This window comes from Phalacrocorax aristotelis, chromosome Z (genome assembly GCF_949628215.1).
Source record: "Phalacrocorax aristotelis chromosome Z, bGulAri2.1, whole genome shotgun sequence".
Taxonomy (NCBI): domain Eukaryota; kingdom Metazoa; phylum Chordata; class Aves; order Suliformes; family Phalacrocoracidae; genus Phalacrocorax; species Phalacrocorax aristotelis.
The window spans coordinates 69722065-69739151 of record NC_134311.1 but is presented as its reverse complement, the minus strand read 5'-3'; the positions used below and the strand labels follow the sequence as shown (position 1 = coordinate 69739151).

At 40.0% G+C, this 17087-nt stretch overlaps 1 protein-coding gene across 2 annotated transcripts in view; it reads left to right on the top strand.

Moving 5' to 3' along the window:
* Positions 1-17087, top strand: part of TARS1 (threonyl-tRNA synthetase 1) — a 41154-nt gene that overhangs the window by 21902 nt on the left and 2165 nt on the right. Inside the window, exons 1-18 of one of the 2 annotated variants that reach the window (XM_075079281.1) lie at positions 2762-2866; positions 3283-3363; positions 4242-4432; positions 5466-5589; positions 6699-6820; positions 7032-7149; positions 8017-8081; positions 8163-8241; positions 8827-8973; positions 9877-9975; positions 10814-10980; positions 11392-11554; positions 11643-11780; positions 12591-12668; positions 15166-15266; positions 15390-15494; positions 16170-16242; positions 16969-17083. In XM_075079281.1, the coding sequence (XP_074935382.1) occupies positions 2846-2866; positions 3283-3363; positions 4242-4432; positions 5466-5589; positions 6699-6820; positions 7032-7149; positions 8017-8081; positions 8163-8241; positions 8827-8973; positions 9877-9975; positions 10814-10980; positions 11392-11554; positions 11643-11780; positions 12591-12668; positions 15166-15266; positions 15390-15494; positions 16170-16242; positions 16969-17083 (1987 nt within the window). In that variant the 5' untranslated portion in view covers positions 2762-2845. Of the gene's footprint in view, positions 1-2761; positions 2867-3282; positions 3364-4241; positions 4433-5465; positions 5590-6698; positions 6821-7031; positions 7150-8016; positions 8082-8162; positions 8242-8826; positions 8974-9876; positions 9976-10813; positions 10981-11391; positions 11555-11642; positions 11781-12590; positions 12669-15165; positions 15267-15389; positions 15495-16169; positions 16243-16968; positions 17084-17087 lie in introns of those variants that run through there. The other variant, XM_075079282.1, reaches the window with a different exon arrangement.

Below are 17087 nucleotides of genomic sequence, written 5' to 3'. Positions count from 1 at the left end.
TAGTGGCTGTACACAAAGCCATCATGAATACAGAAACAAGATAAAACTGGTCTCCTCCTTTGCATGAAATATCAGGGTTTTTTGTTATCCTCCTAAAATGATAACTATTTTCTTTTAACAGTAAGGCCATAAAAGTTGAAAAAATACCAAAAGCCAAGGCTTAGATTAAGTTTTGCTAGCTTGTTCCCATTTAAATCAGGGCTTCAGACATTTTCACATTTAATTTAATGTCAAGTTTCTTTATTTTTTTATTTAATTCATGTGTTGTTAAATTTCTGAATCTACATTTCTAAGCTTGCTATACTGGACTTCTAAGAAGTCTACTCCTTTGTTGTACCAGCCCAGGTGAAATTAATACAGCAGAAAACTGCACAAGATTTCAATTCTCAAAGCTGAGATTCCCATATTTGCATGGTTTTGTAATGAGAGCTGGTAGCTCTTCGCTTGATGTAGGCTTATGGAAATTGATAAAGCATTGAATTCAAATTATCTATTCTGAACCCTGGATGTAAATGGGTGGCTTTCATACAGTTTGATTTTCAAATTAGCTGGGAGTTTGCGAAGTTAGCAAATACTCTACAGTGAATACGGTTGATTTAATGTACACTAAATATAAACAAACCCAGACACTTTACAGAAAGGCCAGTGCTGTATCACAAGTTAGATGGGTTTCCCTAAAGCAGCTGGTGCAAGCAAGTGGTGTAGATGTGTTACAGGTTGCGGAATATTTTTCTTAAAATATCATCACTTTCCCCTTCCTCAGTTCCTTGTGTGTTCATTTATCTTTGTTTCTCACTCTTTTATACTGCCTTCTCCTTTACAAAATTCTGATTAGCTTTTTAAATTTTTTCTGAAATTTTGATTAATGTAAAAAAAATTTTATTTTCATTTTGATTTCGTTTTGATTTTTAGTTTTCCTAAACGAAATATAAGCCAAAAGACATTTCCATTCCAGTAGAACTTTCTGACCCCATTTTTTCCAACAAACTTCTAATGAATCAGAAGCATCCATGCGTTCACTTGGTGATAATCATTATAGCACACTTAAATCAGTTTACACTGGCTTAGAGTCCACTTGAGTTCAGTCACACATCTTTAGTTATGCTGCTCAAAAGCGAAGCCAGTTAGAGTAATTTAGTTTTGTATTTTATGCCATAAATCCTGTTATCTAAAGCCAAGACCTGTGAGCAGGGCATCCCGCAGAATTAGTTTCTCATCAGCCAGCGTGTTTTGCTGCTGCCATCTTCTGGCAAAAGGAACAGTTCTTCCGCAGTTCTCCCGTTGCTTCAGAAATATTTAATAATCTTTTGTCTTTAACAGTTATCTTTACAGGGTTTTGTTCATTTCGGGGTTAGATAATTTACCGATAAGTTTTGCAATGTGCTGTCTGTTAGCCAGCATATTAGTTGTAATTCGTTCACACAAAAAGATTTTAGAAGATATTGCAATTCTAAAAATTAGTATTTAAAAACTAATATACTTTGTATTACTAACATTGTATTGTTATATGACATCTTACATATATTCTTAAATGTAGCTGTTTAAGAAATCTTTTTGCCAATATTTATGCTGCTTGTAGTACTCAGCAAATATATTATTCAGGTCTAGATCTGATTCTGTCTTGAGGTTCATATTTACTACATCTTTCCATTTTAACGTTTTAAAAAAATATAAAAACATTTATATGATTTTTTTAAGCTCCTATATTTGTGGTCAAGTAATGTGGTGATGTCCTCTCAACCAACCTACACCCCTACATAACTAGTATTTGAAAGCTATACAAACCCGCCTATTTTTCCTGGACTACTTTGTTACAGCACTTAAGACTGTGGAGCCTGAGGTGCTCTGCTGTCCGTCTAAGCACATTTTAGCTGACTGAAACACTCTGAAATCCCAGATCATTGCTGCAGATGAAGAGGAAGCAGCTGTGACACCAGGCAGTGGTGTCGGGTGCTCTGCAGGCAGCAGAGGTCCAAGCCAAGCCATAGCCCTGACATGGTTTAGACTCTTCAACGTAAGGACACTATGCCAGGATTTCTTGAAAACATGCAATCTTGTAGTAAACACCTTTCTTAAACTAGGCTACTGTATGAGTTCACCAAACACATCAAGGGCCTCAGGACGGGCAGCTCTGAGAGCTCAGGGCCACCATGAGGATCTGCTGAAGGTAAACTTCCTAAATGAAAATATTATTTGTTATCATATAAAAATGATAGCGGGGAGAGAAGGGGAAGGTTACAAAGCAAAAAGCCGTGCCTGAATATCACAGCCTTTTCTTAGAGATGCCATCCAAACCATCAGCTCCATGCTGAGCCTCCCCTCAAGACCGCACTAAGCAAAGAAGCCGCAGCCCAGGTCTGACAGAATCTCCTCAGAATCTCTTCCACTTTTTTTCCCCCAGGGAAATCAGACACTGGTCAACCCGATTTTTATTTTATTTTATTTTAGTCTCCTTTGCAAAGACTACTCCCATCAGCTAATCAAATGGAACCTCTGCCTCAGGGGAACAGTAGCTTGGTCTCCCTGAGTGCCACCCCTTCCCTCAGCCCTCTGCCACCGCAGCGCGGCTGGCAGGGGAAGGCTGGTTATGCATAGCGGAGCGAGGGTGCGGGGACAGGGGCCCCGCTTCCCACCCTCAAGGGTGCAGGCAGGTGCTGCCGGGGTCCCTCCACTCCCGCCGCGCCGCCGCTCACGGCCACACACCCAGGCCCGCCCGGCCCGGCCCACGCAGCTCAACCCCCGTCGCTGCGGGGGCCCCCGGTTGCATCAGCCGCCGCGGCCGCGAGGCGCCTGCGCGCGGCCGTTCCCGCCCCTTCCCCGCTGGGCCGGGCGGCTGCGTGCGGCTATGGAGGGCGCTGACAGCCAGGTGGGCCCGGCACCAAGGCAGCAGCGGGCCGCCCTGGAGCACCGGCTCTCTCCTCAGCGCGGCTCACCCTCACCGCGGGCCGGGGGTGTCCTGAGGCGGGGGGTTCCCTTCTTCCCGCCTCGGGGCTGGAGGCGGGGCGGCTCTGTCAGGAGGAGGGGTGCGGGCGGCACGAGGAGCTAGGCCTCTTCCCGCTCACCCCTCGTAGCGGGTCGCCGGGGGTTTCCCCAGCTGCGGGGAAGCAGGGTCGAGAGGCGGTGGGATTTACCCGAAGGTAAAAGAGCAGGGAGATGGGCCGGGGTTAGCCGGTGCGAAGGGGTCGGGTCTTTTCCCTGGTGTGTGGGGCTGCGGGGGGGGTTAAAGCGCCGTGGCTGTGAGCGACTGCTGGAGAATGAGGAAATGGTGCTCGCCCTCCTCAGGTAAATGCTGGGGAAGAAAAAAAGGCAGACTGCGGAAAGAAGAAAATGAAGGAGGGGGCCGGCGATGGCGGACGGACGGAGGTGAGCTGCCCTTGGGCCACCGGGGGTTGAAAGATGGGGTCTCTGGTTGCTGTCTTTTGTACTGCTGACGTTCATCCCTCTGAAGTATTTTCTCAGGCGTTACAGTTACTCCTTTTTCCGACTATTTCTTACTTTACTAAAGTCTGCCATGAAGTTACTTCGTTACTTTTACACCAAGTTATGTTGGTGTAATGGGAGAGTGGCTCCGATTTCCGTAGTTGCTCTTTTCACTGCGCCTCTGCACCAGGAGGTAGGCAGCAGATCTCTAGGGTGAGGAAAGCCTGCCTAAGGTGCTCTGCTTTTTCTGTCTTCATGGTGGGTAAACACAGATCCCTCTGACTGGCCGCAGAGAGGGCTAGCTGCTGGCCAGCACTAAGCCTGAGCCAGCTGCATAGCTGTATAACCTTGGTTATGACCAAGCTGATAGCCCTGGTGTCACTGTATGACGTGTAGGCTGGAGTCACTTCCTGTTGGGGTGGCGTAGAGTAGAGGTGTTCCCTCAGTTTTTTGACCTAATTAAAAAAAATATCTGTTTTTATGTTGAACTTACACAGTCTTTTCAAATTTATTTTTGTCCTTGTGTAGCTTATAGAACAGGTGTTTAATAAACTATGTATTAGCTTATTAACGTGTAGTTTATTGAACAGGTGTACAGTGGTACATTTTAAAGCAATAATTTTAGTTAAGTTAAATCTTATTGCTGTATGATCAATACTAGATAGTTAGTCTGTAATAATTATTTTTTTTAGATATAGCACATATAAATATGGTCACATAGCTGCTTGTGACAGTTTGCATTCTTGACATAATGTGATACTAGATTACTCTAATAATCTATTGATTTTTTTTTTCCCTTTCTCTTTATTCATTATATATAGTTGAATCCCTGGCCTGCATTTATCAGTGAGCGTTTAGAGATGTACAATAAACTTAAAGCTGAACATGATGCACTCCTTGCAGAAAGAGCTGCAAATGACAGTAAACCCATTAAAGTTACATTGCCCGATGGCAAGCAGGTTGATGCTGAATCTTGGAAGACTACTCCTTATCAGATCGCTTGTGGAATTAGGTATGATTCTGTTCTGTGATACACTCGATCATTTTCAGACAGCTCTATGTCTGCAGGTTGTGGCTGCGAGGGTGTGGGTAATGTATAATTTCTCTCTTAGTCATTTAGTTCAGTTCTTCTCAAGGCATCTTGTATATAATAAACTGGAGATAATCAATAGGGATTGAGTTTCAGAGTATTTTTTTTGCCTTACGAAGATATAGTTTCTAAAATGAAATAAGGATATAATTGAGATCTTTTAGACACAGATTACTTGCATATTTTTCCCTGCAAGTACTGTTGTGATATTACAAACTAATTTGCAATTAAATTTACTCTATCAGATGCCAAATAGTTTACATCAACCTGGGGAAGGTGACTGCTGGGTGATGTTTCAGTTGATTTCAGAGACAGTTAACTATATGAGTATCTTTCATGTGACAGCATTTTTACTTGCATGGGAGATACCCATCAAAAAGAGCATTGCACTTCTCCGGGTTACTCAGACTTGCTGTGGAGTAGATTTGAACAATGCACACTGGACACCCTGACTGTTAAAATTACAAGAACTTGGTGGTTCCTAGATGTGAAATGCCATATTTTTTTACATGTTTAGGTGCCTTGTCATTGGAATCCTCTTTGCTTTTGTGGTTTGGGGTCAAGGAAAGGTTTTTTTGCCTAGTTGAAATAAAACTTTAAAGTTACTACATCAGAAATGTTATTTCATAATTTTTAAAAGAGAAGCCATCTCTTTTATTGCAATAGGATTTTGAAGTCAGGTTAGCACTTTGAGGTGACTGCCTCTAAACCAAATGTGTTAATGAATGTATGAATGTTGAGTATACAGCACAGTCTTCTTCCCTAATCTCTGAGATGTGAGTAGGATTTTCATGAATGTTCAAGGCTGGCTAAGCTGCTCTTTTATTTGGTATTTATTTATGACCTTGTACCCACTCTGAGCACTCCTGAAAATCTTAGTCAACGTGGAGGGCAAATTTGAGGAACTTCTGCTTGCTGATTTCAGAAGATAATATACCGTGTATTTATTCTGTAGTCAGGGCTTAGCTGACAACACTGTTATTGCTAAAGTGAACAAGATGGTTTGGGATCTAGACCGTCCTTTGGAGGAGGATTGTACCCTGGAGCTGCTTAAGTTTGAAGATGAAGAGGCTCAAGCAGTGAGTATCTTCTACCAAGATTTGTTTGCCTTTGGATTTGCATTAAACTCAGCCTCAAGTAGTTATTTGCATCTTTACTGTGTTCAAAAGATGAGGCGATGGAAGCAGCTTTGCTGTGTAGGTGCACCTGCACTTTCTAATAGTTCCTTACAGGGGACATGCAGTACTGCAGGTAATGTACATTATGCTGCGTGTTTGTAGCCAAGTCTGCTAGCAGTTGCTGTTGTTTATGTCAAGTCTGTTCTTGTTGAAGTTTTACATTTGCAGCTTTCATGTTAATATAAAGTAGGTCTTCTGAACTGACGTTTTCAGCACTGGCTTCAAAAACAATACTAAGTATAAAACTACTGTCTATGAACAAGCGTAAAGGTCCTGAGTAGGCTGCTTTTTTACTTCGAACATGCAGAAGTATGTACTTTATTTTGACGACCTATTCAGATCAATGTGGATATCCAGTAAAGTTGTAAATACTCTCTTCAGAAAAAAAACATCTGGTACAAGAAGCTGTCAGTCAAACTTATCACAGAGGTCTTGCATTCAAATTTAGGATTTTGATACTGGCTAAATGGTAGCTTCTGAGATATCTATGTTTTCTGGTCTGTGCAAATAAAAGCAGACTGAGGTCCTATAGATTTGGTTTTAATTTGTCAAAACTTCAGGTGTACTACAAGATAGAGTGTAGTTTTTAACTTTATGACATGTGCTACTTCAGTGCAGGATTTCACATGCATAAAATCTTCAGATTAGGACCACAGCCTTATGTTGAAAGCGCACCTTTTTGTCTTATGAAGAGCTGATTGATTGAAGTTCACAGAAAGAAAAAGTTTCTGAATTAGTTTCCTGACTTCTTGACAATAATTGAATCATTTCAACAATAATTGAAAATAAGAATTATTTGCTACCAGACTGTAAACAATTTCCTAGTGTTACCTTTTGGAAATACTGGTGCTTAGGGTGAGAGTGTTGATGGGCAGGTCATTACGTTCTGCAGACTGCTCTAATGCGAGATCTGCATCAAGTATCCTTAAAAGCAAGTGTTTCAGAAAAGGTTTTATATAAAATACTCAGAAATGCTTTGTGCGTATTCAGACTGATTCCCTCTTTTTTAGGTATACTGGCACTCAAGTGCTCACATAATGGGTGAAGCTATGGAGCGAATCTATGGTGGCTGCTTGTGCTATGGCCCACCAATAGAAAATGGATTTTATTATGACATGTTCCTTGAGGAAGGGTAGGTTTTGTATTTTTCTTTTTAGGAGGGGTGGGATGGCAGTCCCAGCAAGTTTCTGTTATGTTTTTGTTCCTGGAACGGTTGTCTGCAGTACTGCAGATTGCTTTCTTCTTCGCAGTGTGTTCCTTCCACAAGCTAGTGTGTTGCAACTGGATCTGAAATTGCAAGTGAAAGCAAGAATGATTCACTTTTTTCTGTGTGTTTATTTTAGGGGTGTATCAAGTAATGACTTCTCTGCTTTGGAAACGTTATGCAAAAAGATAATGAAGGAGAAACAAGCCTTTGAAAGACTGGAAGTTAAGAAGGAAACACTACTTGAAATGTTTAAGGTAGGCTGTTTTAGAAGGTGTATCATGCAGTTATTCTTTAAGTATTGGTGCCTTGAGCCACACGTTGTGTTAGTGGTAGGGGAAGGTCTATCTAATTAACTTTTTAAGGTGATATGTTCTTATAGGCTTATTTGTGATATTTAACAAAAAACATGAGTGAAGATGTAATTCTTAGGTTCTCAGGAATGTGTATTAGATTTTCTACAACTGTAAGAATTCTCATTCTTCCTCTCAGTGACCTTGGCAAAATCTTTGAAACTACATTTTTCATTTATTTCCTGCAGATGTACATTTGCAATATATTATGTGCAGTAATGTTATATGCCTGTGTTATATTGGCTGTTAATAAAATGCTGTGGTGATACTATAACTGCACATGCTGATGCATTCAGAAGACCTCATAAAACATTACTCAGAAGTCCTCATTCTAAAAAAGTCCAAGCAACACTAAAAGCTGATCCTTTCTCTTTAGTATCTAGCTGCAAATAATTTTCTGGTATTTCTGAGATAGACATTACTGAGCGTTCCCTGTTAGGACATCAGGAGAATCAGAGTGTTATTCAGATTGGACGGTACCTCCATAGGTTTCCAGTCCAGTCTCATGCAGAGGCCATGGGGTCAACACTGAAGTCAGACCAGGTTTCTGAGGGCTTGTCCAGTTGAGCCTTCAAAACCTCTGAGGATGGAGACTCCACAACCCACTCTCTGGGTAGCTTGCCCCACTACTTGACTGTCTTCCTGTCTCTTTGTCTTTTATAATCCTCTTTTGATGCAGCACAGCATCAGTTTTGCAAATAATTTAAACTGTTGGCCAGCTCTCTTGCTTAATGAAGAGTTGACAGATATGTGTGCTGCTTTTCTTCTCAGTATAATAAATTCAAGTGTCGCATCCTGAACGAGAAGGTCAATACTCCAACTACAACAGTATACAGGTAATTACACATGCATCATAATATTACTGGATATATCTTTCTGGGGTGAAATATACCAAATAAATGTTTTCCTATTGTTAGGTGTGGTCCCTTGATAGATTTATGCAGAGGGCCTCATGTCAGACATACTGGTAAGATAAAGACCATAAAAATTCATAAGGTAAGTGCTGAAACTGCCTCAAACAAATGTTCTCACTGAAACTGTATTGCTGTCTCTGGGCAATACAATGGTGGCTTATCCAAGAATGTACCGTGAAATGGGTTGCCTGGCCAAAGCCTCAATGTTGCAAATTCGTAACGGGTTGTGTGGTAGAATGGTATTCAAATGGTGCAAAGTACAACTAGGTGTCTAGAGCCTGCACTTCCAGCACAGATCGGAACATGAGTGTGGTTTAAGGCTTGGCTGAACTGAATCAATTAGAGGTTATAGTTTTTGCTCAGCTGATGGTTATAGTTGAGTGTGAATTAACAGTTGGAATAGGATGGCTACAAAGAGAGCAAGTAGGTTTAAAAAAAAAGACAAGGGAGAGAGTGAAACCATTTTTACATATTCTGTTCACCTCTTGTTTCTGGATTTTTCTAATCAGTGCTCTGAATTTAACATGAAAACTCTCCTTTTGCCTTAGTTGTTCTCCATTAAGTAGAGTGATTTATTAATAATGGCATGCTTTTCATAGCAGGCAGCAGTAGTAAAAAGTGGAGGCTCCTCCTTTTCTTCAATGTTTCATTTATTTTTTGCATGCAGAATTCTTCTACCTATTGGGAAGGCAAGGCTGATATGGAATCCCTCCAGCGGATCTATGGAATTTCATTCCCGGATGCAAAAATGCTGAAGGAATGGGAGAAATTCCAGGAGGAGGCTAAAAGCAGAGATCACAGGAAAATTGGGCGGGTGAGACAGTTTTTCTGGCAATGTATTTCACAAACACTGTGTGGATGTAACCCCTTAACTAGAAGCATCTCGAAGACAGTGTATAATTCCTGCCACAACCAAGATGTGGCGCAGCTGTATTTTCAGTCAAGTTGCAAAGTGAAGTACTTCTCTCTCTAAGAGCATCAGAAGTCCTAAAGCAAACAACTTGTCTTTAGACTTCTTCGCTGTTTTAAATGTGTTGACATCCTTATTCCATGGATCTGTGAGAAAAGAACTTGGACACTTCAGTCTGCAGGCAATGCTCATCCCTACAGTTTGCTGCAGCCTGCTCACTCACAGTTCTGTTCTTCTGCATGATTTCGGAATCCATAATACATTTCTATGGTTTTTTGGGTGGTTGGTTTTTGGTTTTGTTTTTTAGATGGAAACACCTGTCAGATAACAGTGTTCAGGGCTACCCATTACAAGGTCTGCTGCTAGGACATCAGGAAACTATACAGCAGAATTCACTGTATGCAGTCCTCAAGCATGTGCCCAGCTTGTTACATTAGCCAGCTACAGCTCATACATTTAGTTGATATGCAAATGATTAGAGAGCTGCAGAAGCAGAACTAAACATTACTTGTCAATGTACAAATGGAGCTGTGGGGGCATCATTAGGAGTTACACATAAATGCGAGGGTTTGGAGTATCAGTAATGGAACAGGAAACTGAACAATCTCTTTCCCCTTTAAGTACTGATGGGGGTATAATACTAGTGAAAATTCATCTGCTCTGTAGGTATTGCTTTTTTTCTTTGTTTTGTTTTCTTTTTTAAAAAATTTGATTATTGATGCCCAGTCAGTAGTAATTCATTTGGAATGTTAAGTGAAAAAGCTGGTGTACAAACACTTAACTTTTTCAAATATTATTTTTCTGCAGGACCAAGAACTGTTTTTCTTCCATGAGCTCAGCCCTGGTAGCTGTTTTTTTTTGCCAAAGGGAGCTTACATTTATAATACATTAATTGAATTCATCCGGGTAAGTAATGTCTTTTGGAAATCTTGTAGAAGAAATTACTTAATTTTAGAAAAACACGTAACAGCATGCTACATACAACAGTATTAACAGTCCTTCATTTCAAGTTACTTTAATCTCTTAGTTCTGTAAGCCACACAGCTAAAGAAACCTGGTTTCTTGGAATAGGTTTTGTGACAATCTCTCTTAAGTTATGTTTTATCACTACTTTATACCTGCAGTTAAAGCAGTGATAATGATGCTTTATAATATGAGTTCTTTGACGTCTGATAGCACAGCTAAGCTCACACTATAGCTGTTCCACGGATACATATTGATTTGTTTTAATAAACTTACTAAATTTGGCCTTTAGAACTGTTATGAAATTATGTGTAGAAAAAAAATCCTGATCTTCCTGTTGTAATATTTAAAGTCTGTCTTAGTATAGTATATTTGGGCTGCAATGTACTACCAAGTGTCATTGAATAATTAGAAACTGCTGCTTTACTTGCAGGGAGGAAACTTGTCCTTTTTGCTTAGTACAGAGGAATTGTTCAGGGAAGGGTGATGCTGGTGGAAGGGATGTATCCTGGCATCTCCAGCTTGAACTCTTCTCTCGCTTCCCTCCCTCCCTCTCGCCTGCCTGCTTCCTTCCCTCCTGCCCGCCTCCCTCCCTCCTGCTCGCCTGCCCGCCTCCCTCCCTCCCGCTCGCCCGCCCGCCTCCCTCCGTCTCACCTCCCTCTTTGTCGTGGACTCTTGTAGGCCAGCATTTGTATATTTTTATGGCTGCAGATTGAAGGCTGAGTACCATTACCTTGGTATGCTTTATTAGTTATTTTACATACTGGGTCTGTTGTTTTAGAGTGAGTATCGAAAACGTGGATTCCAGGAGGTTGTCACCCCAAATGTTTTCAACAGCAAACTATGGATGACTTCAGGGCACTGGCAGCATTACAGTGACAACATGTTTTCCTTTGAAGTCGAGAAAGAAGTCTTTGCTCTGAAGCCTATGAACTGTCCAGGACACTGGTAAATACATAGCAAATCCAGTTTACCAAAGATGGTGTCTTCGTGCTCTCTTTACTTCAGACATGTCATTTTCCTGTTTTAGACCTGAAGCTTACCTCGGTACTAGAAAACCTGGATAACCGAAATAGATACTGGGGCATTGTCAATTTTGTGGCAATTTAGGCTTTCAGGTTTTAATGCTCTGTTTTAGGAGCTGTTTTATCTTCTATGTGTGAGGTGGGGTAAGACTGCGAATTATGCAAAGGTGTTTGCATTTGTTTTCCTGACAAAACTAGATGTGAATGATGGTTGTAATCAAATTACATCATTGGCATTATGGGCATCTGCTTAGATATTGGCTGCTTCTCATTGGCTGTTCTTTACAGAATTTTGATTCTGGATGAGCTTCAAGTAATAAACTTTTCCTTTCAGCCTTATGTTTGATCATCGTCCAAGATCATGGCGTGAGCTGCCTTTACGGTTGGCTGATTTTGGTGTTCTGCATCGCAATGAGCTGTCAGGAGCTCTTACGGGACTCACTCGAGTACGTCGGTTCCAGCAGGACGATGCTCATATATTCTGCGCTATGGAGCAGGTATAGGCTGCTGTTAAATGAAATTGGGTATTAAAATCAGATTAACTGATTTTTCCATACTTGAGACTTTATTTCTATTCTTACAAAGATTGAAGAGGAGATAAAGAGTTGTCTGCATTTCTTACGCACTGTGTATGATGTCTTTGGATTTTCCTTTAAACTGTATCTCTCCACTCGTCCTGAAAAGTACCTGGGAGATATAGAAGTGTGGAATCAAGCTGAAAAGGTAATCAGTTTTGTTAACTTTTTACGTGAAAGCAAGGCTGCAGCTGGAAGTCCTGTAAGAACATACTGCTTTCTGGGAGGTACAGTGACAGCTGGACATGAGCAATATAACTTCATTAACTCACCTCAGTTCAGTCTATGTGTTGTAAATAACTTACTCTCCATACAGAAGCAATCTCCATGTCAGAATCCAATTACGTCTCCCTTCTTCCTCCTTCTCTCTCTTCTTGCATTTTTTTGCTAATTGACAAAAAAAAAAAAAAAAAGGAAGAGAACCAATTCTGGCAGCCCTTGTAATAAGACTTAGAGCCATCTCCCAAAAGTCAGGTCGCTTTTATGATTAAAGGGATGGGGTTAGCCCCTGCAGGTACTGTACTGGGGAGAAGATAAGGCACAACTAGACATCAGTTGTATCAGGGTTGATCCCCTCTTAATATTATCCACAAACATTGAATCTAGCATAAAAATTTCTTGCACGTAAGCTAATGCTCCTTGTTTGGCCTTTTCCAGAATGAATGCACATCATGGTTTTAGCTGGGATAGAGTGGCTGTGTGGTGCTTAGTTGCTGATTGGGGCTAAACCATGACAATGCATTAATTTTCTTTGTTTAAATTTGGACTGTATTCTTTTTTATCTGGGGCTCTTCCAAAATTTTCTGTTTTCAAAAAATAAATGAGTTGCAGCAGTAACTGAGAAGTACTTAGAACTGGTAGTATCACAAAACTGTAGCAGGAGGCTGAGCAGATGCTGTAACATGGAAAGACAGCAAATGATTGGGAAGTACTGAGTGTATGTATCCTTTATCTCTAGCAACTTGAAAACAGCCTCAACGACTTTGGTGAGAAGTGGGAGTTAAACCCTGGCGATGGAGCTTTCTATGGGCCTAAGGTTAGTATGTTGCTAATCCCTAGCTGGGTTGGGCTATTAATTCTGTTGGGGTGAGGCAGACGAAAGTTATACAGTTCCTTGCTTTCCATTGATAACACTGTAATCTTGGCGGTAGGGTAGCAGGCAAATACTGTTCTTTGCAGTATAGCAGATAAGCAGAAAAACCCAAAGTCTTTTTGTGTTTACAAAATTATGCTAAATGTCACCTTCCCCAGAGAGGCAAGTGTTGGGGCATCTATTTGTGCAGACCTTTTGCCAGGTGACTTCAAACAGATACCTGACCAAGGCAAAGTCTCCAGCTAGACAACATTCTGCTCTAAGCTAATTAAACAAATACAGAGGGATACTAAACACTGTAACACATAAAGAATGTTTTTCATATCTTCTTATGAGCAAGCGGGAGAAAATAGTATGGTGATGCTCTTGGGTTTTATTCACAATCTTCTTGGTAAAGACAACTTTTATTTTTCACTTATTGTCCTGCACATTCCCTTCCAATATAAAGTTATAACTAAATTTTTCAATGTCAGTGTGCGTTTCTAAAGCACTGGTGCAGGCTAGGTTTGGCTGGAGGATATAGAAGAAAACTGATTCCTAACTGACAACCTGGTACAAACTGAGATTGTTAAGAGCTGGGATTAGGAAGGGGCATTTTAAAAATAGTTTTCTAATACCATTTTAAGGTGCTGTATGGCTGAAATTTTTTTGTTTTCCAGGCGCATAATCTCTGACGTACTTAAGACAGAAGTATACTCTATGATCCTGGTTTTCACATAGCTTTAACACACATGTCATTAATTAAACCCAGTTTACATGTATAGAATGTTTGTCTGCTGCTTAAACAGAGCTGACTGGTTTAGTGGGAAACACGAACAGAAGGTGGCACTGTAAGATCGGTATTACCACAGCAATTACCGCATTAGAAATCATCCTTTGAGCGATAAGTGAGTCCTAAGTCATAAGAAAACCAAAAATAAACTTACTGGTAAAACAAATTTTTGAAAAATGTTGCTTTTACTGGCGCAGTTTTGTAGCTGCATTGAGTTGCTGGTGGGTTTCGGTATTTTAAAAAGCCCCTTGCATTAGTTTTCTGGTTTTGTTGTTTTGTTTTGTTTTAAAGCCGCCTCTTCAGTTTGCACAGATTAAGTAGGGATGTTTAGAAATTTCCTGATATCTTTGAGCGTAAGGACAGAGAGCCTTACAAAATTACCTGCAAATCTTTTCTTAAACCTACACTACATTTGTGTCTACATTCAGTCACCTAGTAAACTGATTCTGATTTCTCTCTTTGTATGCTGATTGAATCAGTTTCAGTTTATGGGTGTAGGTGAAATCTGTTACAGTAGCTAATCATTCAAAACCTGAAATGCAGACAAGATTTAGTAGTTTACTCAGTTAATTTGAAAGAAGGCAATTATCTACAGGAACCTCTGTTAAGGAACCTTAATTAAACCTATACTTGCTTTTAATACACTCTAGCCAAAGTAAAGTAAGCATTTTGAATTGGTTTTAATGGAAATTAGTTAAAGTTATATCTTTACCTTGAAATTCTACATCTAGGGTACTTTTAAACTACTTGGATTTTTTTTTTAACTTCTTAACTGGGTGATTTGAAAGTAAGGAAGATTGTAAATAATTTATCTTGATAGAAGCTCTTTGGTGAGTAGCTGAACTACGATAAACTCTGGCTTCCAAATGCAAAAGTGAAACACATTTAGAACATCAGTTAATAAAACACTGATCTGTTTGTTTGATACGTATATTAAAGTAAGTCCCCAACATATAGCCATACTGCTAAAATGATGAATAAGAGAGCTATGTAATAAATAAATAAGGTCAGGACCCTATAAATCTACTGTTTTCTGTCTGTCTCTCTGTCTAACTTGTATAAGAAGTGTACTCAAGTTTAAAATGTAAGATCCAATAGAAAGAATAGGCTTGACTGTAGATACTCATAGCCAGAACAAGTGTCATTGGTTAATATGTTCCCTTCTGCTGAGTGGACCAATTAACAGTAGGATTCTCATGCCTTGTTCGTGCCTGAATTTGTAACATAAGCTAGAAAGTATTCAAATACTGCATGATAAAGGAGTGTAACTTTGCCAGTTTGAGGTTGAAGAAATCTCATTTTTGGCAAGATGTGTTCACTTCTGATCTCGCACTTGCGCTTCTGTGCAGCTGAATTCACTCAGTGAAAAGGCCCATGAAAGTCCCAGATTGAAACTCATGAAAAATAGTCTGAGGTATTAAATGTGGTTCCCCCCTGAAGTAATGTCTCTCTACTTGATAACCCTGTTTTTAGCGCTCTAATATTTTTTGCATCAGAACCTGCAAATCATTTAAATCCTAGGCTGAAGTAAAAGTATGTTGTCTAAAACCACATATAGTTCCTCTGCATTGATTGAAACCTTCCATCTTAAAATGAAAGAGTTTGCTTTCAGAGGGGGATGCTTGTATCTTAAACTATAGTAAAAGTTTGTGTCTTTTTGTTTTTAAGATTGACATTCAGATTAAAGATGCCATTGGCCGCTATCACCAGTGTGCTACCATCCAGCTCGACTTCCAGCTGCCAGTCAGATTTAACCTCACCTTTGTCAGGTAAGCAGAGAGGCTGGTGGTTTTAATTGCTACATAATCTAACTTTCCTGTCAGTTACACGCATAAGTTTGCATCAAGAAAAAAATCTTATATTTAAAAAAAACCCTAAATCTTTCTTCACAGCCATGATGGTAATGACAAGACAAGACCAGTTATCATTCACCGGGCTATTTTGGGATCTGTGGAGAGAATGATCGCCATTCTAACCGAAAACTATGGAGGCAAATGGTAACATTGAAAAGTAGATTTATTATTCCAGTTTGAGCAAACACTTTACATAGGAAAGAAGTTAGCCCCAAGTGTGCAAGAAGCAGGAGGGTTTGTTCTGCTTGCTGCAGCGATGTGCCTTCGGTATACCTAATGTGTTCCTTCTGAACCACCTCCCTTAGATATTAAATAATGCTAGGTGTGGTAGCCTCTGCATGATACCACTCATGCAGGTGCAGCATACAGCTTGTCTGTGCAAGGCGTATATCTCTCAACTTCGCTTTTGTAACTGGACTTCCTTGCAGTGAGTCATTTATGTAGGTTGTCTCCTTTACCTGCTGCAGTATAACCCCTGATGGGGATGACCCCTCTACTTATAGTAAGACTCAAAAGTAAAAGTTTTCGCATAATTAGCTAGTAATAAGCTCAACACTCAATTATGATTTGGTGCCCATCGTAAAACACAACTTGAATCTTCAGGTGAAAAAGTACTTTCTTCCACACTGCAATTCTTTTAGACACTGTTCTTTTTGGGAGATAAATTGTAATGAGGCTGTCATCACCTCTGAACCCAGTCTAAGCAACTGGCTTTATAAATCTCTTGTGTAGATTTTAGTCCTGCCTGTTAAGTGGTTTTTTTAATACTAAAAGAAGTACTGAGAGCCATATAAACTTGGGTTTTTTTGTTTATTGAAGGCCACTCTGGCTGTCCCCACAGCAGGTGATGGTGGTACCAGTGGGACCAGCATGTGATGAGTATGCTCAAAAGGTGATGTATATGGTTTGGGTTTTTTTTTTTCAGTATATTGTATTTAGTTGAGATACTTGGTTATTAGTGATTCATAGTCTATATACCAGATGAATGTTATAAGTCTTTGCATATTACATTGTATCATTTTTATATTACAATGACAGCTGCTGAATTTGGAGATGTAGCTTCAGAGGACATGAAATAGATTTTGGGTATCTAAACAACAAATGCTGATCTTTGTGAGGCTTTTATTTTTGGAAAACTTAGTTTTTTCTCTCTAGCTCAAAAGCTGTCTTACCCTTCAGGTTCTAGTATCCCATGGCCATGTGCTTCTTGCAAAAGCAGAAAGACGATGAAGATGGGTATTTGCATATTTAGCACCCAGCAGACCTTCTGTATTTCTTTCAAGCACATTATACATAAATAAAATAGTCTGCAAATTAATTTTAAAAAAATTTCTAATCAGAAAGCTCCATCATCCTGCTGCCTTTCACAATACCAAATTAGTATTAAGCCCAAAACATCAGATATTCACATCACTGCTTAGTTATTTAGTGTGTACGTGCCTGCGTGATAGCTGACTGGTTTTCATTTCTTGAACTGTGATCATCTCCAGTGCCTGAGCCAACGATGGTGCCTTTGTTTTAGGGGTCAGATAAGCTTGACTGGCTTGTGTTTGCAAGTCATAAATAGTGCATTGTCATGAATATCCTGTAGTGACAGTTCAAACACTTTTTCTCCTAGGTCAGGCAGCACTTCCACGATGCTGGATTAATGGCAGATGTTGATGTAGATCCTGGGTGCACACTTAACAAGAAGATCAGAAATGCTCAGCTTGCACAGTATAACTTTATTCTGGGTAA